Genomic DNA, 22436 nt, shown 5'->3' with positions numbered 1-22436 from the left:
AGACTCTGGGACGTCTCTGCCCAGAGAAGGAGCTTGAGGATCCAGACACCCAGACGCTAGGCTGGGAGCAGTGGGTTGACCTCAGGGCCCTTCCTGTTGAAGATCCTCCGAGGCCACATCTCTGTGTAAGATGGCGAGGCTATGCCTACTGGAGACCACGGAGGCCACCCCCTTCCTGGCCCTCCGAGATGCCACCCTCTGCCACTCATCAGCCTGTTATCGGGACCATCCCGGAGGAGTTTCTGGCATTCAGTGTGGGGGCAAACAGCCCAGTCACCAAGTCACCACTGCCTCCTCAGGCCCACTTCACACAGGGGCCCCACAGATCCGGGATGAATGAATGAACCAACAATCCCTCAGTGATTTCCCAACTTCCAGCCTCTCTTTATCTAGTCTATTTTCTCTGCAGCTGCCACACGAACCTTTAAATGCTGCCGCCCCTGCAAGCTGTGTGGCCTTGTGCAAACTGCTTAATTCAGCGGAGCCTCGATTTCATCATCTGCACACACGGCCTCTACTTCTGGGGTAATTAGGAAGGTCAAAGAGAAAGCACATGCCCGGCACCTCCAGGGCTGAGGCGGAGTCCAGGAAAACTGTTTCTCTTCGGCACCCTACCCCACCCCAACTCTCCCAGCCCTAACCCTCTAATCCCTCTGTGTTCCAAAGGCTAGAGGGAAGAGCCCAGCCCCTGGGCCGGCCCCTGGCTGGATGTAAATGTTTATGCCAAGCCCAGCCTCCCAGGGACAAGCTATTTGCTCTGCTGGTAATTAATTGCAGAAGGCCGGGCTGGGTAATAAACTCTGCGTGGAAACATAAACAGTGTGCACTGAGCTCCGAATCCATTGTGAGGCCAGGGGAGGGGGTCTGCGAGGAATGGAATGTTCTCCCCAGTCTCCTCCCAGCCAGAGGCGAGAGGTCACCGAAGATCAGAACTGGGAGGACCCTTGGAGATCCTTTGAAAACCAGCAGCTGACATTACTGGGCGCTTACCTTGTTCCAGGCAGAGCTGAGCACTTGACTTATCTGGGATGGCCATTCCCCCCATATTAAGGAGGAAACTGAAGCTGAAAGAGGCAGGGCGACTTGCCCCACCTAGAAAGCAGCTGGGCCGGGGGGAGGGGCACCAGGCCTGACTTCAGAGGAGGGAAAAAAGAACAGCCATTCATTCAACAAAAATGTACACATGCCCTCTGTGCCAGGCACGGGGATCCAGGGACACAGCTCTTGTGGCCCTTGCATTCCAGTGGGGAGAGGCAGATCTTAAATGCCGACTAGATAACGATTTGATTACAGGGGTGCCCAGTGCTCGGAAGAAAAGAAAACAAAGTCGGGGGTTCAGAGAGTCACAATAAGTCACAAGTGGCCGTTTGTGCTCTGCAGGGCAGAGAGCACAGAGCCGGCCTCCAGCAGGAGCACATGGTAGGTTCACAGTGAGTTTCTGGCTAAAACTTAAGGCTCTTTTATTTGGGCCTGTGTAGCTTCTTGGCCCCAATTCAAGGTGTCTCAAAGGTACTGTGCCAGGCCTGGGATGTAATGATAGACAAACAAAACACAGCCCCTGTGGGTCCCAGGGAGCCCACAGTCCAACTGGGGGTGCAGACAAATGGGTAAATGGGGAGAGTGCAACACAAGCTAATGAGGGTCATGGGGCAGAAGAGAGGGACAATCAGCATTTATTGAGCACCCACCATGTGCCAGACACTGTGCTAAGCCCTACATTATCTTGTTTAAGCCTTACCATAACCCTGGGGGGAGGGGGGGATATCATCATTCCCATTTTAAAGATGAGAAAACTGAGGTTCAGAAAGATTACGTAACTATCTCAAGGTCATAGACTGAACAAGTAGTTGGGGTGGGATTTGAAACCTGGCCTAACACCAAAGCTCATGCTCTTTCCTCATAGCCCGCCCAGTCTCCTCTTCCCTCCCCTCCCTGAAGGAGGCACAGAAGCTAGAAGAGATAGGAGGCAACCACCACTAAGCTACCCTTCCCCATCTCTGCAGCGGGAGGCAGCACACCCTGCTGGCCGGCCTGGCTTCCTTCCTGAGCAGGAAAGGTCAGCACAGCCTGCCCGGGCAGCTTCTCTCAGACACAAAACCGGTCAGGCTCCTCACTCCCCCACCCTCCATCCCCCTCCAGGAGCAAGAAAGTTCAGTGCAGACTTCCACCCAGCCCCTTCCCCACATAAGGGCCACTCAGTTTACAACACCCCCTCCCAGGGAGCTGTACTCCACAGCTTATAAACACTTTCACCCTCCTAGCTCACCTGACCCCCACCCCGACCCCAAGCAGCCTGCATCCCCAGCGCCCGGCACCAGGCACAGCACAGTGCAGGTGAATTTGACAGACAGCAGACCTGGCTCCATCTCAATGGAAGGGGTGGGCTTCCCCGAGCCATCTCCATCCAGCTTCCACCAACATTTACTGAGCTCCCATGACAAGCCTAGGGCTGTGCCAGGCAGCTTCATCTATGGTACATTATTTAAACCTTTCTACAACCTTTTCAGGTAAGTGTTATGTCCCTTTTGCAGCCGAGTAAGCTTGAGGGCAGAGAGGCCTTTCCAGTCTCTTACTTACACAGCAAGAAGGAGCTGCAGGGTTGGCCTGGCCCAGAAGTGGCTCCCCCAGATGCCTTTTAGATCCTGCATCAGCAGGGAGGGCTCTAACTAATGACCACGTCCACAGGGTGGGATGAGACCTCCCTGAGGACACGCAGCCCACATGGCACCAATATCCCAGCATTAAGGACCACTCGGCCTTAAAGGCTTGAACCAGCCTGAAGCTCATAGAGTTTGGAAGCCCTCTTTAAAAAAAGAGAGAGAGTACAAAAATATCTTCCTTTTGCACAGCTCACAAAATCCCTGAGTGCGTGGAAAGGGCCCTGGAGCGTGAAGGGCCTGGAGCGGAAGCTGCACCAGCCTCATGATGAATCCGCCTCTGGGCTGGAGGAAGGGCCCAGAGGCGATCCCAGCACAACTCGCCTTCACAAAGGCCCTGCCTCCAGCCCAACAGACAGACGAGGCTCCGGAGAACATTCCTTCTTCTTGTCACGCGTCCTGCAGCTACGAAGCCCTCCCTGCAGTTGGTCCAAGTCTGTCTCTCTCTTGCCATCATTTCAGGAGAAGCAGAGCTCATCTGAGCGCAGGACATGCCTGCAGTGTACGTGTGCTCACATGCACAGGACCGCTGGGTTTCTTTATGATGCTGGAGCGCATTCCCAGGAGGATCCTTCCACGTCTGGGCCTGCAGGGTCAGTCCCGACCTGTGCCTGGAACCCTGGGCCGGCAGCAGGGGTCTTACTGAGAATCCCGTCCCCAAATATTTGAAGGGTATGACACAGTTCCCACATCCCACATCCCATTTGGCCCACACAACAGCCCTGGGAGGTATGCAGAGTCAGTTTTATTGTCCCCAGTTACAGAAGGGAACAACAAATGACACTCAGTGTGCACCTACTATGAATTAGGCATGCCAAGGGGCCTTCCACAAGTAACAGACACCCTGGCAGGAAGGGCTATATCCCCTTGGAACAGGTAGAGAAACTGAGGCTCCATTCAGTCTCTGGGCCTGGACCTGAGAATTGGGCTGCAGCCCTGCTCTTCCACCTCCCAGTCCAGGCCTCTGCCCAGTCTTGTCTCAGTGTGGAGTGGACAGCTCAGAAGGCAGTGGGCAGACACACTGGAACAGAGCGGGTCGAGAAGCAATAGGCCTCTCTCCAGCTTCCGAGGCAGAGGAGCAGCTCGGGGCTCATTATAGGCCTTCCTGGAAAAAGTGGAAATCAATGACTTCATTCTCCCTGGATGCGTCAGAGGAAGCACGCATGGACCCTGGAAGTCTGAAATCTGCTTGAAGGCAATAGCCTTACAGACTCAGGGCCTTATATCTTCCCACACCCTGCTGAGGGTCCCATATCCACCTCCCACCTTCCACCTGCTGGGCCTTCCAGGCCCTTCAGAAGACCACTTCTCACCCCATAAGCCAGGCGCCCAGCACTTGCTCTTGCTTGTCCAAGAACCACCTCTGTCCTTCCTCATGATTCATTCATTCATATATCCATTCTGCAAATCCTTATGGAGAACGCAGCCTAGGGTGACCAACCGTCCCCATTCACTCAGGACTGAGGGGTCTCCCAAGATACTGAGATAGTCCCAGGAAAACGGGAATGATTGATCACCCCAACACACTGTGTGCCTGGCCTGCGCTGGGCACTGAGGACACAGTGGACAGGGCCACTACCCTCAGGAAGCTTCCAGTCTGAGAATGGCTCCCGCTTAATGAGGAACCACTGTCAAAGCACCGGCTTGGCACCTCACACACATCATCAACCGCAACCTACGAGGAGGGTATTATTACCTGCGTGGGGCACATAAGAAAACTAAGGCTCAGAAAGGTGACATGACCTTCCCAGAGTCACAGAGCTCTAAGTGACATGCCAAGACCTGAACTCACATCCAATGAAACCCAGAAAAAGGAAAGAGCAGGTTCCAGCATGAACATTAAGAAGATACAAAAATATAAAGACATGTTTTATTTAATTCATTTTTGTAGCACCAACATCTGGCATATCCTAGAGGTTCAGAAAATGTGTGTGGAAGGAAGGAAGGGAGGGAGGGAGGGAGGGCCATGCTTTAATGATCTCCAGGATAGAAGATCCTGACCCCTGATCTAAAATGCATACATTTCCCTTTTCAAAGTCAGTTTCAGCTGTTTTCTTTCAGCAGCAGGGCCAGGAAGGAAGTGAGAAGAGGGAAAGAGTGCTTCTCCTTTGGGCCAGCAGCTCAGGCCTCACTTCCTCCAGGAAATCTTCCCTGACTCATTGCCCACCCAATTCTGGCATTTGGAGCCTAACAGGCCTGTGTGTGTGTGGTGCTTGTATTGCAGCTTCAATGCACTTCTGCAAACCTGGACCTCGCCCAGCTGTGCCAGCCCCTATCGGGAACTGGAGGTCCGAGAGATAACCAGACACACGTCAGCCCTCTAGCACAGGAAACTGACTGGTCAGCAGCCAACTACGATACAACGTGCTGTCCTGGAAGCCTGCAAGGTGCTAAGGCAGCATGGAGGAGGGCACTGATTGTCTGGGCAGAGAGCACAGAGGCTTCACGCCCAAGCACGCAGCAGGTGCCCAGTGCAACGTATTCCATTGAACTGCATTAAGGTTAGTTTCAACCTTAAAATACAAGGAAGCTTTCACCAGTCAGAGGAGGAAGGCGTTCCAGACAAAGAGACTGGCTTGAACAAACGCACAGAAGTGTGGAAGTACAAAGGAGGAACATCCAAAAAAGTCATCGAAGCCAGAGTATTGGCTGTGTAGTGGGGAGAGTTAGGAAAGACGCGTGGGGAGGAAGTTTGGCCAGACCACAAAGGGCCTCCAGTGAAGAATGTGGACTGCCCGTTAGGAAACGAGGAGCAACTGATGGGTTTTTAAGCTGTAAGGACAGGGTCAGATGTGAATTTCAGAGCAAGAGGAGGGTTTGGGGGGGGGTAGACTGAGCAGAGGAACAGCAGCCAGAAGACTACTGCAACAGTCCAGGCCAGAAGTGGGGCTTGGACTGAGCTGGTGGCAGTGGAAGGGGAAGAAGAAAAGCACTTTGGTGACGGGGACATGCATCCACCACCACCAGGCTGGGTGCCCGGAGGGTTAGGGTTCTCTTCTCCATGGAGCTCAGTGCACCCTGACCCCCGCTCTACACTCGAAGGAGCCAGGGCTGACTCAGGGCTCCGTCTGGGACTGGGTCACAGTTCTTTGTTTCAAAGTTCTTCCTACTAAAAAACTTTAATCTTTTTTTTTTTCCCCCAAAGTTGACTCTGCAAAACGGTGAACATCAGAGATGGCTGGATTGTTTCAAGTATGCATCCTGCGTTGCTGCTGCTGAAGTCAGCACTCTAAATAATAGGAGAAATGAATATGTGCATATTAACCACTCGATTATGCCATATGATCATCTTTGTCATTTTTAGGGTATTGAAAAAAAATCCGTTGCAAAAAAAAAGTTCTCCTTACTGAGTTGAAAGAGGCTTCCAGGCTTCTTCCACTGCCTTGGGGCCATGCAGACCCATAAGAAAATCACCCATTCGCTGTGCTGGCTGTTTTCATTAGCACAGATACCACAGAGAGAGGATGGAAACGTTATGCCCAGAGGCTGAAAAACTTGCCCAGAGACACAAAGCTACCAGTAGAGGTGAGGTGAGGGCCCCATCCCACTCCCGGCCCTCAGAGCTGCAGAGACAGCCCACATGCCCCCCGGAAACCCCGCACAGCCCCAAAGCCGAGAGCCTTTCTCCTAAGACATAGTTTCCCAACTATTCCACGTCCATTGAAATGGAACAGTTGTCCTACCTCTGTAGGGTCTTCTGGGCCTGAGGGAAGCCTTTGCTCTGGGTGCAGGAGACCCTGGTTTCCCAGGGTCTGTTTGCTGAGCCCCGTGTCTCCTCACATACTTGCTGGTTTCCTCTGTCTGGGCCCCCAAACACTCCCTGTGATGCCTCAGGGCAGAACTTCCACTTGTCCCCCTAGAGTTTTTTGTTCTCACTCTACAGTCCCAGGGCGCCCCTTACTGACTGCAGGTGAAGTGAAGGCCTGAGACTGTGCCTGGCACACGGTGAGTTCTCAAGTCTCGGATGAAGGCAGTCAGTCCCAGCTGAAAATGTCTGTCACAGAGACCGCCAAGACGAGCATCACCTCTGGCTCACCTCAAACTCCCCTTCCAAAGGCTGCTCCATGGCCCCCCCTTTAAAAAAAAAAAAAAAAAAAAGATTGGCAGCTGAGTTAACATCTGTTGCCAATCTCTTTTCTTCTTCTTCTTCTTCTTCTTCTCCCCAAAGCCCCCCAGTACATAGTTGTATATTCTAGTTGCAGATCCTTCTAGCTCTGCTATGTGGGACGCCGCCTCAGATGACCTGATGAGCGGTGCCATGTCCGCGCCCGGGATCTGAACCGGCGAAACCCTGGGCCGCGGAAGTGGAGCGCACGAACTTAACCACTTGGCCACGGGGCTGGCCCCACATGTTCCCCCTTCTAAGGAGCTGCCTCTGACCCCTAACCGCTGGGCTTGCTCTGCCCCCAGTGTAAACAATCGCCATTACCACGTCTGAGAGCATGGTGTGAGGATCTATCCCCTCTCCCCTAAAAGACATGAGCAGCACAGGGCCAAGACTTGTCCGCTTCCTCTTCATCCTCAGGCACCCAGCACAGGGCCTACAACGTGGCAGATACTCACAGAAGTATTCGTTCACGGGAACCTCCTCAGAAGCACAGGGGTGGCCGAACAGAAAGAGTATAAGCCAACCCTGGAAATGCCTAGTCCAGAGGCCCCCAGGGGGTGGCATCCTCGTCATAATGTCCCCTGCCACCCCAGAACCCAGGAGGGCCAGGCCCCAGCAATGGCATGGTCTTAGGTGGGAGACAGGAACCGAGCCACTCCTTAAAGCAGCTTCCCACTAGTGGAGAGACAGGCCACTGGGTTGGGCCAAACAGCTTCAGGGGACGTGGCTTGAAGGGAGGTCTGGGCCTGGCACCCAGGAAGTGCACAAGACATGTTTGTGAAATTGAGTGGAATAAGCTGAAAAATGCTGGCTGTTTGTTTCTCTGGCTGCAGAGAGGCCAGCTCCGCTCTGGGGGCACTTTGCAGACAAAGTATCTCAGGACATGGCCTGTTTCGCCTAATGAGAATTCTCCGCTTTGTAGCTCTGCTCCCAGGAGTGTGGGAAGGGAGCAGTGCGCAGAGCCAACACCAGTGGCCTGCAGTAAGGCAGCACACGCAGCTCTCCTCCCAGAATGGCATGGGCAGTATGTACCACTACCCAGGGAGGGAATGGTCACAATGACCTCTGGGGCCCAGGAATCTTGAGCCAAGCGGCGTCTCCTCCTCTGCCCCTCCAGGAGGAATGGAAGAAGGAAGCAGGGAGTTGTGCTGAGTTATGTAACCAGCTTCCTTGGAGTCAGAGGCCCTGGCATGTCTCAGCCCGGCGCTGCAGGGAGAGGCTGGGGAGGGGAGGGGGCTCTCTTCTCCTTCACTGCCTGTCCTCCAGACCTCGGAGACCTCCGTGGCGAGCACTGCTTTCCAAGTGCCCCAGCTCCAAGCAGGCACCTCCCACTAGGGGCTGGGAACCAGGAAGGGCTGTTGCTGTCCGAGTGCGTGAAATAGTGGCCTGCTCGCTTCTCTGGCCGAAAACCAGGCTCTGGGCTCTGCACCCGGCACCTGGGGGTGGGGGCTAAGGGAGAGAGGCCAGGGGCCCTCCTCAAAGCCCGTCCCCACCCCCAGCTTCCTGTCCCCCAAGTTCTTCCCACTTCCTCCTAGAGAATCTGCCATGGGTGAGGGGCCAAAAGGGAAGGGGCCCGGGGTGCCCCAACACCACACTGCTCCACCCCTCCCTGGCCTGGGCAATCTCACTTCCTTTTCCTGCCATCATCTGAGCTTCTCCTCGGGCCCACTATGCACCCCATACACCCAGCTGTGCGCACAGTCCTGGACAGGCCGGGAGGAGGAAGGGAATGTGGGCAGAGGCAGACAGAAAAGCTGGGATCCACATTGGGTCTTGAACAGTAACAATGACTTTTTATCAAGTCCTTACCCTCTCTGCCCACTGCAACCTCATGCAGTAGTGACATTATTATACCTATTTCACAAACGAGAAAACTGACGCCCAAAGACCCTCGCCCAAGGTCAGGGACATAGTGAGCAACATTGCTGGATGGCAAAGCCTAGTCTATCTGACTCTGAAATCCACACTCCAAACTTCGTGACTCTACCCTCCAAGAGCCTCACCTCCGGGTGCCACTTGGGAAATTCCTAGACTGATGGAAAAGACACTGCTCAGCCTTAAATGGTCACTCGCCGAGGACACTAGTTTGGGACCCAGGGGACAGTCATGAGGACAGGGCAGGGATAAAGCAGGACAGAGGCCGAGGGCTCACCTGCTGCCTCCAACTGCCTTCCCTTCTGATTCACCTCCAGCAACTCAATCTGCAGCTGGATCAGACCCGCACACACCTGCCGCTGCCCGAAGACAGGGCTGCGAGGCCAAACTATCGGGCAGAGAACACAGCCTGCTGTGTTCGCCCTCTCCCCTTCCAGCTGTAGAAGCGGGAAGGGAAGTGTTCTAGAGACCTTATAGGCCAATGCCTCTCCTACTTCCTGCTTGACACATGGAGAAACTGAGGCCCAAAGAGAAAGACAGCTCGTCCATGCTATCACAGGGACAGTGAACAAGTGGGGTCCCTATCTCCCAGACCAGAGGCCCTGCCCTGGATTCATCTCACTTGGGTGCTGTCCCCAGATAGCACCCTCTCTCATCTGTCTGCCTGCCCGTGTCTCTCTCTTCTCCCTTACCCTCTTTCCCCACTTCCTGCTCCCTTTTTCAGTGGGCCCAAGGTCTGAACCCTCCCTGGATAGCATCTCTCCTCCTCACATCTCTTCTCGGCCTCACCACCCCCTTCCCTCCACTCCTCTGAGCCAAGGAGTAATTCTTGGGTGGTTTAATTAGCTGCTTATGACCGCAGCCTGCTGGATCCAGTGCCCAGAACCCTGTCCCCACTAATTAGGTGGGTTCTGAGTACTTGCCCAACGGGAAACTGATGGGGAGTTCTGTGTTCTGCCATCCGGCCGAGGGAGGGCTCTCCAGCTGCATAAAGAGCTCCTTGATCACGGGTGGGTCATCGGAAGCCATGGTCCTCTCCTCAGGCCAGGTCAAACCACACTGGATATGCTGTAGCCAGGTCCAGATGTCCACCCTAAAGGGGGGCTCCCTACTCTCCCAGGCCACTGCCCAGACCCAGGAAAGGCTCAGTAAATGTCTGAGGATGATGAATGCAAGCGACCTTCTAGGGGCCAGGAAGGGATGGCTCCAGGGCTGGGACACTTATTTGCAAAGTAGGATTTGGACAAGTGAGGATGGCACTCTAGATGGGGGAGCAGCAGAAGCAAAGGCCTAGACACTAGAATGAGCCACCAGTCCCCTTGCCAGGCAGCTCTGGTTTACAGCAAGCTAAAGCGATCATCCAGTGACCTCTGCCCTTTGGGTCACAAAGAATAATCTTACGCCTGTGGCTCTGGGCCACTTTTAGATACTTCAAAATCAGCAATGATTCCTACTGTCCTCACCAACCACTTTGCTCACTCCCCAAGTATATCTTTTCACAGTGAAACACCTACATTCAGCTTCCTTTGCTGAACAAATATTTATGGAGCTCAGTACCATGCCAGGTCTGCACAGGTGCTAAGGACAACAGACCCAGGCCAGGTGCCCTCGGCCTCACACAAGACATCATAAGTGTGCAAATAACCAGGACCCACGTAGAGAGGGAGGGATGAATGCAGAGAGAGAGAAAAAAAGAGAGAGAGAAGATGGCAGAAAAAGGTCACAAGGCACTTGGAGGTCGGTGAGGGCTTCCTGGAGGAGGAGGCCACGTGTGATCTGGTCCTTGAAGGACAGGAAGGGCATTTGTAGGTCAGCCTGCCACCTGTGTACTAAGGGCCAACGATAAAACAAGCTTGTGCTGAGTCCTTTGGGGCCTCACAAGTGAGTCAAATAGGGTCCCCTCCTGGGGTAGCTCACAGCCTGGTGAGGGGGCAGACCCAGTAAGAGGTCACCTAAGAGCGACTTCACATACCAGTGCCCTGTGCCAGTCTCCAAGCTGTATCTATTTTAACTCATTTAATCCTCACAACAACCTGTGGTGCAGACACTGCTACTACCCCATTTCACAGACGAGGGAGCTGCAGCGTAGAAGGGGTTAAATAATTGTGGGGAGGTCACCCAGCTGGGAAGTGGCAGAGCTGGCATTTGAAACCAGGAAATCTGGTTCTTCCTAGAACCTACTCACATGTTCATCAGCATCTAGTCTATGCGGATCAGACCACAGAGGAGACTGTGGGCCTTAAGAGGAGGGTGTCCAGGAGGAGGGAACAGCCGGGGCAGAGAGAATGAACCCTCACAGGACCTGCTGGGGACTGCAGGTGCTTTGTGAGGTGGGAGGCTGCTGGAGCGAGGATCAGAGCCTGTGGGCGCAACCCACACCCGCCAGGCCCAGCTCCCCAGCAGTCTCAGTCCCACTGGTCTGTGGCAGAGGCCTGAGCTGCCCAATCCCCCACTTCTTGCCCCCCCAGAAGAAAGGTCAGCCCCAAACCTGCTAGCAGAATACAGGAAAGAGGGGGCTCAGGGAGAAGGGCCTTTCACATGCTGGCTGATTTGACTTCCACGGGGACACCAAGATCGAGAGAGGGTGACTGTCGTGCCGGAGGTCACACAGCAATGAGTAAGCAGAGAGCACGTCTCTGAGACCCTCCTGAGATGGCACATCCCAGCAGTCCATGCCTCACTCCCTCCCCTGGCCCTCTGTCAAAACGCATCCACACCTATTGACCGCATAGGCCAGGGGAAGGGGATGAAGCTGCAAAAGGACCAGGAGAATGAGTTGTGGGGCCAGTGTGGGAGGCAGCTCCTGCTCATCCTGGCTCACACTTGCTCTCTTTCTGGGCTCTGGGTGCACCCTGGAGAGACAGACTCAGACCTTGAGGGAGGAGTCCTGCCTCCTGCTGGCCTGACATCGGCCACAGCACCTGGCCTTGCTCCAGACTCTTTAGACCAACAGAGAGATCCCTCTCCAGGTACAGGAGGGCCCACCAGGCCAGCTGTGGTCTTGGCTGGGCCAGCCCAGCCCCAGGCAGAGGGAAAGTTGCACAGTGGCTGTGGTGACTTCAGTCACACAGAACTCCAGGGACTTGTCTGGTCCGGTCCCTGGGGCCTGGCCTCCTGGGGGCCTCATCTGCCACAAGGTCTCCTGGGAAGGAACAAGCAGTTCTTCTGAAGCAGGACTAAAGATGGGGCCAGTCCCAGGAAGGAGGAGGCGTGTCTCCAGAGAGACGACCCTGCCAGGGCCCCTTGGGGAGGGAGAGAGGGGGCTGGGACAAGAGTCCTTTGTTCCTCTCTCAAAAGTAGCCACCCCATCCTGCCCCACCTCCTCTCTTCTACACCCTCTACTAGGACTCAGGCCACCCCTGGGGCAGGACCCATCCTGGACACAGGAGGGAGGGAGGCTGCCCAGGAACCAGTAGAGAGGACACCTGTTCTAGTCCCAGGGTTCGTACTGGAGACAAGAGAACAGGGGAGCCATCCTCGCCTCGGACGCCCCCAGGCTGATGTAGGACATGGCTCTCACCTGCAGGAGCCCATCTGCTGGGGGAGAAGCAGGCTTCGTCTGCGTGAACGCCCTTCTGATAGGGGTGGTCCATCCCCCTCCCGCAGCGCTTCCCGACCTGATGGAGGAGACCACAGCACGGAGTCTAACAGGGGAAACGTGGCTCCCATCCTTAGAATTCCCTGATGGGAAAGACCTAGTTTCAGCATGGAGGGAGCCCCTGAGCTGAGAGCAGAGGCAAGAAAGGAGGAAGCAGCTCAGTCCAGTCGATAAATCCCTGCCGGGCAACTCCCATGAACCAGACCCAGAGGTGGAGAGCGGGCCAGCAAACAGGAAACAGAAATAGCCCCAAACCACTGGGAGCTCACCCATCTGGGAACAAAGGCACCTGGAGCATGAGTAAATGAGGGAGACAGTACCATGAAGCCCACCCACCCCAGCACCCAAGGCCTGCTCGCCACGGCGCCATCTTCCTCTGCAGCCTCAACCCCTCACTCTCCCGCACCTGTACCTACCATCTGCACCTTGGCACAGGGTCTTCCTTCCGTCTAGAACACCTAAGCCTTCCTCATGCCCCCAGACCCAGCTCAGGGGCACCTCATCCAGGAAGCCTTCCCCAAGACCCAGCCTGAGTCAGATGCCCCTCTTGCAGGTGCCAACACACACATGCCTCCCCTGTGACCAGGTCACATTTCCACCATGTCCTTCCTACCCCCCAGCTGAGCCTGACCCACCAGGTTCCCGAACCCACAGCCCCCACCAGCCCCAGCCCAGGGCCTCACACCCATCCTCCCAGAGGCTCACCCCAGCTCCAGACATGGAGAAAAGCAGGTCCTCCTGCTTTGCCCTGATCACTCCACTAAAACCCCTCTCACTGGGTCACCAGCCACTGCCTTCTGGCGAAATCCCAGGGATCTTTCCCAAGCTCGTCCTCTGTTGGTCCTTCCCTGCTTCTTTGGCCCCCAGGACACAGCCTCCCCTGTTTCCTCCCTCCTGTCTCTACCCTCAGGCATTGGTGCTTTCCAAGACCCCAGCTGTCCCTAACCATCCTCTCTCCACAGCCATACCTTCTCCCTGCACCATGTTATCCACATTCCCCAAGTCAACTACTATCTCTAAACCAAAGGCTTTCAAATCCCTGCCTCCCTCCTCCCTCCCTACCCTGAGATGCAGACGCCCCACCTCCATCCCTACCCCGAAATCCACACCCACCATCTCCATCCCCGCCCCAAGATCCAGACCCATCTATGCAGCAGCCTCCCTACATTTTCCTTAACCACTAGTCTGGCTCCCTGCCAAGCTGCGCCCCCCTGCAGGCCTCGGTGAGATGGTCAGCGTGGTCACTCTGGCAGCAGTGGAGGATGGCCTGGCAGAGGCCAGGAGGCCATGCAGGGCATGCTGACTCCTGGCCTGTTGTTCTTCCATTGCAGCAGCCCCAAGGTGTGGCAAGCCCACCACTCAGAACCCATGAACCCATGTCAATAGGAGGCTTCAGCCTCAGGAAAGGGGGCCCAGACTTGGAAGGAAAAGAGCTGCAAAGAAGTCTGAAGCTCAGAGGCCACCCTAGAATCAAAGATAAGAGATGGTGGGTCAGGCTCAACACTTCCGCTCCCAGCAGCCCCACAAGCAGCCCTGGCCAAAGCCACACGACTTCCCCATGTTCCAGCCAAGATGGGTCATACAGAGCTTAACCACCAAGAAAGACAACAGCCAAGGTTCACAGAGAGCTGGTGATTACGTGTCCCCATCACACACCCACTCCTCCCTGCCAAAAAGAAGAGTTCATAAACAGCTGTAGGAAAGGAAATTCCATTCCATCCCACTGCCTCTCAGGAAGTCCCTCCTGTCGTCTAACTCTGATCCTTCCTGTTGCCAATTAAGTTAGAGGGAACAGCAAGAACCAGAAGGGATGTACAACTTGAGAATGGGGCCACCAGGGATGTTGGGGAGGCCAACTGTGAGGCAGACAAGTCCCCGCCTTCCGGGGGAAAGTGTGGAGCAGCAGAAGGGCTTTGTGGGCGGACAGGCTTGGGTTCAGAAGCTCATGGGCTGAATGGCAATGGACAAATTACTGAATCTCTCCTAGTCTGCTTTCCCATCTGTAAAATGGGAACAACACACCCTCCCTTAACAGGATCATTGGGAAAACCAAGTGAGATCGCGCACGTAAACCTCCGACACATTCCAGATGCCCAGCCAGTCAGGCTGCCGGACTCCACCTCCGTATTCCTGTTTCTCAGCTCCATCTTCTCCACAGCCTTAGTTCAGATCTCGCCTTCTCTCGGGCTCCTCCTCAGCCTCCTCGCTGGTCTCCCTGCTTCCAAGCTGGCTCGTCCCATCCACCCTCCTTGCCACTGCCAAAGGCTCCCTCTGAAACGAAAATCGGCTCCATCCCTCCCCTCCCCACACTGCTCTCTGAATCACCATCGCTTCAGGACAGAATCCTCTCCTGAGCTTGACATTCCAGGCTGTCTGATGACTGGCCCGGGTTCACCCTCTAAGTTTCACCCCTTGGCCCCATCCCAAGCCGCAGGCTGCACGTGTTGCTTCATGCCTCCAAGCCTTTGGACGTTCTGCCCCCTCAGCCAGGGATGACGTCCCCAATCCCACCCCCTTGGCTTCTTCATCCTTCTAGATGAAGTGCAGCCGCTCCAATGCCACCTCTTTCCCAGGAAAGCTTCCCTCACCATGCCCCCCGCTGGGACTGGGTTGAGGACTCCTCCTTAGGCCTCCCACAGCACATGTTACCCTGCATTATAGTCATCTGCTCTGTTCCAAATCCTCTGGGGACAGAGTAAAGCCATTCATCTCTGAGCCCCATCCCCTGGCGCTCAGGCTGCATTTGTTGACTGAATTTGGGGCTGCTCCCAGAGCACCTCGTGGGAGCACTCATCATGCTCCGTGCCATGTAACTAGGCCTATCGGGGGCTTTGTCTCATCCCCTCTACCCTCTTGACTCTGGGAGCTCCTACAGGGCAGTGCCAGTTTCTGACATTCTCACTGTCACTTTGATAGGGGCGGTGCAAGTCCAGGCCCAGGGATGTTTGCGATGACTCTGGATCCTCAGAGTATCGCGATGTGCGGTCTCCTCCTCTAAGTCAGAGACAAAGTAGAACCCCACGGCTGATGGAACAATGCAAGGTACAGCCCATTATTGATCTTGCCCTTCGATTCCAAATTACTCAGGAAACCTGTCTGGAAGGGAGAGGGAGGCCTCTTGGGGCTACAAGGGAGATTGAGAGGGAGAGTAGGGCCACCATTGGGTGGAGCTGAGCCAGGCCTGGGCTCCAGGCTTCAGCCAGCACCTCCCGCCCTGCCCAATGAATCCAGTAAACACAAGGAGAGCCCTGAAAATTTTAAGTAGTGTTGATAGCTCCAATATACAGGTGGGAAAACTAAGGTCCAGAAAGGTGAAGACAATGCCCAAGGTCCCGAAGTTCCCCCGGTGAGTTAGAGGCAGACCAGGCGGAGTAACGGAAAAGGCCCTGGTCCCAAACACAGGGTCTCCAACAGGTGCCTGGCTGCTCATGGTGTCCCCAACCTGCTGACGGCTGATTCCAGCAGGGGAGCAGTGACACTCCTCCCCAAGTCACGGGGAGGCAAACCAAGGCCCAAGAGGAGCTGAGTCACCCTGATGGCGAAGCAGCACAGGAGAAGGAAGGAGAAGGACAAAGACTCTCGACTCCCTGCAGGGAGAAAAGTCCAACCTCACTGGGCAGGAGGATCTTGGCTTTGGGGCACACGGACATGGTGGAGGAGAGAGTCACACCTCCTCCTGCTGAGGACACAGACCTGGGTCACGGTGCTGCCCAGCCGGCTGCAATGGGGACTAGCCATCAAGGTGAATGCAGACGCCTCGTGATCTTCCGCAGCCTCCCCCACCTGCCTGGGCCTCCACGCACAGGGCAGGGAGGCAGCGCCTGAGGGTGAGCCATGGAGAAACGGCCCGGGTGGGCTCCAACCTCTCCCCTGCCTCTGACCCCTCTTGACCTTCAGCAAGTCGGGTAACCTCTCTGAGCTCTGGTTCCTCTTCCGGAAAACGGGAAGAGGAAAATTCACCTCCTTGAAGAACTGTCAGGAGGATGGCTGGGAAACAGTTTCTAAACCTTAGAAGCTCAAGTTATCTCTGAGCCTCAATTTCTTCTTCTGGAAAATGGAAATAATCTCTGAAGGACCTTTCTCCTGCTGTTGAGAGAGAGTGTCAGATGGCAGTGGGTGTGAAATCGCTTTGTCAGTGGTCCTGAAACGTGATGACCACAGGGCTGTTAGCTCCACCAGGGAGGGAGCGGGTCTTGCACATTCTTGATCTCCACACTATGCCTAGTACACAGCAGGTGCTCAATAAATAGTTATTGGAAGCAAGGAGAGAGAGAGGAAGGGTGGAGAGAGGGAAGAGAGGAGGAGTGGCGCACAATGAGAGAAGAGGGTCAAGGAAGAAAAAGATGAAAAAGCGGGGTTGCAGAAAGAGTAAGAGGAGGAGACTGAGGGACACGCTTCTATCAGAACTCAGGAAGTGGGCAGAGAAGAGGGGCAGAACCAGGTGACCAGGCTGAGCGCCTGGCCAGGGCTTGTCTTGGGCCCCAGCCCCCTCCCCCTTTTGTCCCAGTTTCCCATTTCAGAGGCACAGCCTCTCCCTCTCTGAGGCAGGGCAGACCCCTAAGAAGACTGGAGCCCCTCTCTCCACCCCCAGCTCCAAAGAGATCCTGGCCACCCCTCACCACCGCCCCCCCCCCCCAGGCCTTGGAGGTCAGAGGAAAAGGAAACAGAGTGGATGGGATGCATTTTTCCCAGGCTCCAGGGGGGACCTCCCACCCTGTGTGATGTGTGTGTGTGTTTCCACTTCTCACTATGTGGGAACTGCAGTCAGTGTGTCAACAGCCCCAGGGTCTGTTAGCTCCTGACCATGGGGTGCCAGGCTGCATGGGCATTAGCCTGATGTGTGTCTGGGGGGTCCGCGTTGGTACGGTCTTGTGGACACTGTGTTGGTGAGGTATGTGCCAGCACAAGCGTTCATGACAGTAAGGGCAACAACGTGTGTGTGCCAGTATCAGTGTTTGTTACAGGGAGTGCAAGTGACAGCGTACGTGTGTGTCAGTGTAGGCCAATATGTGTGTGCTGGCGTGAAGGTGTGTTAGAGTTGGTGTCTGTTGGAGTGTGACCTGCATATGCCAACATGACTGTCAGCAAGAATGGGTGTACTAGTGAGTGTGCAACCGTGTGTCACTGTATGTGACGAACGTGTGGCAGTGTATAACAGGGTATGTGCCAGCATGAGCGTTGCTATGAATGAGTGTGCCCGTGTGTCCACATGAGCGAGTGTATCTGTCAACCTGCCTCCGTGTGTCTCCGCGCCCGCTGGCCAGTGCTGGGTGTCAGCGTGCGTGTGTGAGTGTGTCTCGGCAGCAGCCACGAGCCGCAAGCCAGATGGGGTGGCCCGGTCCTCTCCTCTCGGAACCCCCACCACGGCCCCGCCAGCGACCACAGTGGAGACCTCGGGGACAGGAGAGCTGAGTGCCGGGGCGCCAGGCGTCGGCGGTCCTGGGGGACAGCGATCGCAGAGCCAGGACGTAGCCTCGAATCCCCGCCCGCGCCCTCGCCCAGGTCGCCCCCACGCAGCGGGCCCGGCCGCCGCCCGCACTCACCGTGTCCCTTTGTCGCCCATGGTCCGCGGCGGCCGCAGGGAGGTGCGCGGCGTCAGCTCCCCGGCTGGAAAATCCCCGGCCGGCAGGAGGAGCGCGGGCCGTCGGCTCCTGGCTCCCTGCTCCGCCTCCTCCGCGCGACCGGCCGCCGCCGCCCCCGCCCCCGCCGCGTCCCCGCCCGCCGCGCCGCACAGCACCCAGGCCGCGGCCAGGGGCGTGGAGCCGGGCGGGGAGTGTGCGCGTGTCTGTGCGCGCGAGTCCGTGTGCGCGCGAGTCTGGGTGCGCGCCGCCCAGCGAGCCGCGAGGGCAGGACGGCGGGGCGCGTCAGGGCCTGGAGGCCGGCGTTTGGGGGTCCACACGCGTGCGTGCCCAGCTGTGTGTGTGTGTGTGTGTGTGTGTGTGTGTGTGTGTGGTGTACGTGAGGGCGCACGCTGGGGAAGGTGAACGTGCTCGTGTTTGCACGCGAGAGTGTGCCGATGCGGGTGCATGTACACGGGTGTGTGCGATCCAATTAAAAAGTGTATTTGTGTGGATGAGCGGTGTGCACGTCTTTGTGCAGTTGGGCGTGTGTGCAAGCGTGCTCCTTTGTGTGTGAGGGAGGGCGGAAGCCCGCGGTCTGCCCACCCAAGGCCGAGCTCCTGGTGGCGCCCTTGGTGGCGTGGGGGTAGGGGTCGGTGGGAGACGGCGGGTGTCTGGCATGGCCTTCGCCCTATTAGCCACCTTCCCCCACCCCCCTCATCGCCCTTCTGGAGAGAAAACACCCAACAACCCAACAGGGACAGGAAGAAGGGGCGGAGGGGGCAGGAGAAGGCAGCTCCAACGCTGGGGAGCGATGGGGGTGGGAGGCGGACCGGAGGCAGCAGCGGCAGCGGTGGCTGCCGGGAAGAGGAAGCAGTGAGAAGAGATAAGGAAGGGGGCATAGAGCTGGCCTCCTGCGGCCTGGGAGTGTGGCCTGGCAGGGTAGCATAACGGAAGGCGTGCGCACCCAGCTCCACCGCCCGCTGTGGGTGACCCTGGACACCAGCCCTCTCGGAATCAATCTCCACATGCAAAGTGCGATACTAACACCAACTTGCAGAATTGTTTCTATGTGTTTGCTGGCCTCCCCTGAGTGCCTGACACATGGCGGGGGCCCAGTAGATGTTAGCCCATGCCTCTGCAGGCTTCTTGGTGTCCTCAAAATCCTGGCTGGAACTCCGCTTTGTCTGAGGTCCCTTCCTGCCCTGCCGGTAGTGGGAGAGTGTGAGGTCTTTCCGCCCCCTCACTGCTGGGATTTGGTTAATTGGCCCTGATAGGTCCCTAATATTGGTGTATTAATGGGAGGAAAGGAAGCTATCATTTACTCTGATGTGATTGTGGGTCTGTAAACATCTCCTGTAATTATGCTCAGAAGCAGTTACCTATGCTGGTTATATGTAGTTGGGTAATGATGTCCCAGTATAATTACCTAATTATGTCCAGATGGGCGGGTAGTGGAGGAGGAGAGGTGCTGATTGGCAGGCGGGGTAGTCCAGGGTCTGGGCAATGTTGGGAATTAGGAGAATGTGGATTAGGAACCAGAACCTTCCTCCTGGCCTTGGCCTCTCGGCTTCACCCTCATTCCCACAGGGGAAGAAGAAGCCACCTGCTGTTTCTGCTGAGGTCAGGGATCTTGGGAGGAGCACACCAGAGTCCTGCATGTTGACAGGAGGCTCACTGTGTGAACCGGGGAGGACCCTAACCAGGGTGGAGAGGCCAGGTCCCACCGCTTTCTGCACCAGACATGGGTTCAACCCAACCACACGATCTCCAGGGGCTCTCCTCATGATGCCCAAACCACATGGATTTAAAACTTCAGGCAAAGTCATCATTTGATTCAATAAGTATCTGTGGTTAGTTTACTATAAAATAGAATGTTTTAAATGACTTCCAAGTGACACAAGCAGTCTAGCAAGATGCATCAGATGGCTTCAGGTCACCGCTGGCCCCACACGGCTCTTCCCAGCCCAGCATGGAGAGCAGGGCCCTGACATTCTAGAGACACTGAGCAGGTTGGCAGGCTGTGGAGTCAACACGCAGGATGTCAAGTATGTCCCACTGGCCTATAAACTTCACAAGGGGTGTGTGGTGTGCCGGCACTGCTTGACGCTCACAATTCTGTGAGATAAACGCTCTTTTCCCTTTTTTATAAATGAGCAAACTTATAGTCAGAGAAGCTAAGTAGTGTGCCCAAATTCACTCCCTCCTCTGGACCCTGGCCTCTGCCCGCCCCTCCTCAGGCCCTCCCCAAAGGGAAGCTAATACGTAGTAGAGCCAGGACTTGGCCATTGATTCACTCTCCATTCAATAACTGTTTTATTGAATGTCCCAATACATGGTGCCAGGAACTTACCAATATAAGTGATCAATAGGACAAGCAGAACTGTCATTCCAGTGAGGGACCTAGGATGGGGGAAGAGGAGGTAAGGGGATATTTTTGCTTTACTTGTCAGGCTCTTCAGACAACATAGTTATGTAGTGCTAGTATAATTAAAATTAATAAAAATGGAGGCCAGCCCTGTGGTGTAGTGGTTAAGTTTGGCTTGCTCCACTTTGGCAGCCTGGGTTCATGGGTTCCGATTCCAGGCACAGACCTAGGCCACTTGTTGGCCATGCTGTGGTGGCAACCCACCTATAAAGTAGAGGAAGATTGGCACAGATGTTAGCTCAGGGCTAATCTTCTTCAAGCAAAAAAAAAAAGAGGAAGATTGGGAACAAATGTTAGCTCAGGGCTAATCTTCCTCAGCAAAAAAAAATTAATAAAAATGTAAAAGTAGTCATGTTGAGGAGACTTTTATAATATAAACAATCTAATTGCAGGCAGTAATAATCGTTATGAGGGAAATAAAACAGTGATGAAGCAAAGAATAATGGGGCAAGTATACTCAGAAAAAGGCTCTTCGAGGAGATGACCTCGGGGCTGAGACCTGCAGGTGAGGACCCAACGATGTTGGTGTGTGGGCAGAGCTGCCCAGGTGGAGGGAGCAGCGAGGGCAGAAGCTGGGCCTTTCTGAAGCCCAGGAACGAGGACAGGGTGCCTGGGTTTGCGTGAACAGGGAAGGCATGGTGCAGATAATGCAGGGCTTGTGGTCAGGGCTGAGGAGTTTCGGGAGGCCCTGGAGGATTTAGGAGATGAGTAGCCGTACCTGCTTTCCATTTTTAAAGGTCACGCTGGCTGTTGGATGGAGATGTCTTGGAACGGGACGAGATTAGAGGCAGAGCATCCCATTGTCGCGGCAGGCAAGAGAGCAGATGGTGGTTTGGACTAGGGTGGTGGCATGAAATGAGAAGTAAGGGGGTCCGTAGATATATAAGAAAGAGCCAACAGCACCTGCTGAGGGACAGACTGTGGGCAGTGAAGGATCTAGGGTTACTCTGAGGTTTGGGGCACCCTCCAGGCAGGCCACCTCCCCACGCATTTCTCCAAGGGCACTGATGGATGAGAGGACAGGAGGCTCCCTCCTTCCTGTCTCGAACCACTTGTAATACATCCTCCACCTGCAAACCAGAGTGATTCTTCTAAAAAGCAAATCGATTCTACTAGGGAGGCTCGTAGGAGATGGTTATCCCCAACTATGGCCCAGCTGAGGCCAGTCCCATGCTGGAAATGTACCGCTCACAATAATAATTCCTTATCAAAAAAGGGAGAGAGAGAAAGAAAGTATTATTCTTGCTTTATAGATGAGAAAACAAAGGCTCTAAGAGGGAAAGCAGCTAAGCCAAGGACACAGCAAATCAAACGTACAGCTGCAGCTCAAACCTGAAGTCTCCCCTCGCTGGTGGGGTAGCTGCATGTCAGACTGAAGCGCGAGGCAGTGGGTGGCTGGTGGGTGGGGGCGATGAGTCTTCAGCTCCCTGTTCAACAAAGGATGTGAGGCTGACTGATGCCTGCCTTTGAGATGTTAAGGGATAACAGACTAAGGAGCTTCCCTGCCTGGGCCCCAACCAGAAATCTGGGGGTAGTCCTTGCCTCCTCCTTCGTCCCCCTCAATCCAAATCAAGCCAGTCCAAAACATCTACTTCCTAAGTGTCTCCCAGTAAAGCTGGAGAGGTAGGCAGGAGCCAGACCATGCTGAGCCTGGAGGGTCATGTTAACGAATTTGGTCTTTATCCAAAGATCCATGAAGAAGCTTTAAGAGATTTTAAGCAGAGCAGTGACACGCTCACACATGCATTTCGAGACAATGGCTCTGGCTGTTGTGTGAAGAATGGACTGGACATGGGCCTGAGGGGTGAAGAGGGGCGGCCAATTAGGAGGCAGTGTGGCAGTTTAGGCGAGGGATGATAATTGCATTCCAGGAAGAGGACATTCAACAGCTGCACAGCCAGGGAGGACGGAAAGGGCACGACACTTTGGAAGAATTCAGTTGGATCTGTGGCCAAAGCACAGAGCGGGCAGGGGAGGGCTAGAAAGACGGATGGAGACCATATCCTGAGGAAGCAGGCTTACAGATGGGTCAGCCCCCCAGGATGGCAGGAGCTGTTTTAGGTTTGTCTAACAAGGTCTCCAGTTTGCCTAACAAGATTTCATTATGGTGGGATTTAATTTTTTTTTTTTTTGAGGAAGATTAGCCCTGAGCTAACATCTGCTGCCAATCCTCCTCTTTTTGCCAAGGAAGACTGGCCCTGAGCTCACATCC

At 55.2% G+C, this 22436-nt stretch overlaps 1 protein-coding gene and 1 long non-coding RNA gene across 6 annotated transcripts in view; both read right to left on the bottom strand.

Annotated features, from left to right (window-relative positions):
• The window catches only part of ARRB1 (arrestin beta 1), a 76364-nt gene extending 58379 nt beyond the window's left edge, over nucleotides 1–17985 (bottom strand). The window contains exon 1 of one of the 5 annotated variants that reach the window (XM_070624130.1): nucleotides 17782–17985. In XM_070624130.1, coding sequence (XP_070480231.1) covers nucleotides 17782–17801 — 20 coding nt within the window. In that variant the 5' untranslated portion in view covers nucleotides 17802–17985. The remainder of the gene's footprint in view (nucleotides 1–17781) is intronic. The other 4 variants (XM_070624132.1, XM_008543011.2, XM_070624129.1 and 1 more) reach the window with 4 other exon arrangements.
• On the bottom strand, nucleotides 4514–6731 carry LOC139083960 (uncharacterized). Its single transcript, XR_011541158.1, has 2 exons — nucleotides 6341–6731; nucleotides 4514–5886 (listed from the first exon to the last, which is right to left on the bottom strand). It is a non-coding gene; the product is annotated as an uncharacterized lncRNA (long non-coding RNA).
• Nucleotides 17986–22436: the final 4451 nt, after the last annotated feature.

Source organism: Equus przewalskii, chromosome 6, assembly GCF_037783145.1.
Source record: "Equus przewalskii isolate Varuska chromosome 6, EquPr2, whole genome shotgun sequence".
Taxonomy (NCBI): Eukaryota; Metazoa; Chordata; class Mammalia; order Perissodactyla; family Equidae; genus Equus; species Equus przewalskii.
Note: the sequence above shows the minus strand (reverse complement) of the source record. Positions and strands in the feature narration are given on the sequence as shown.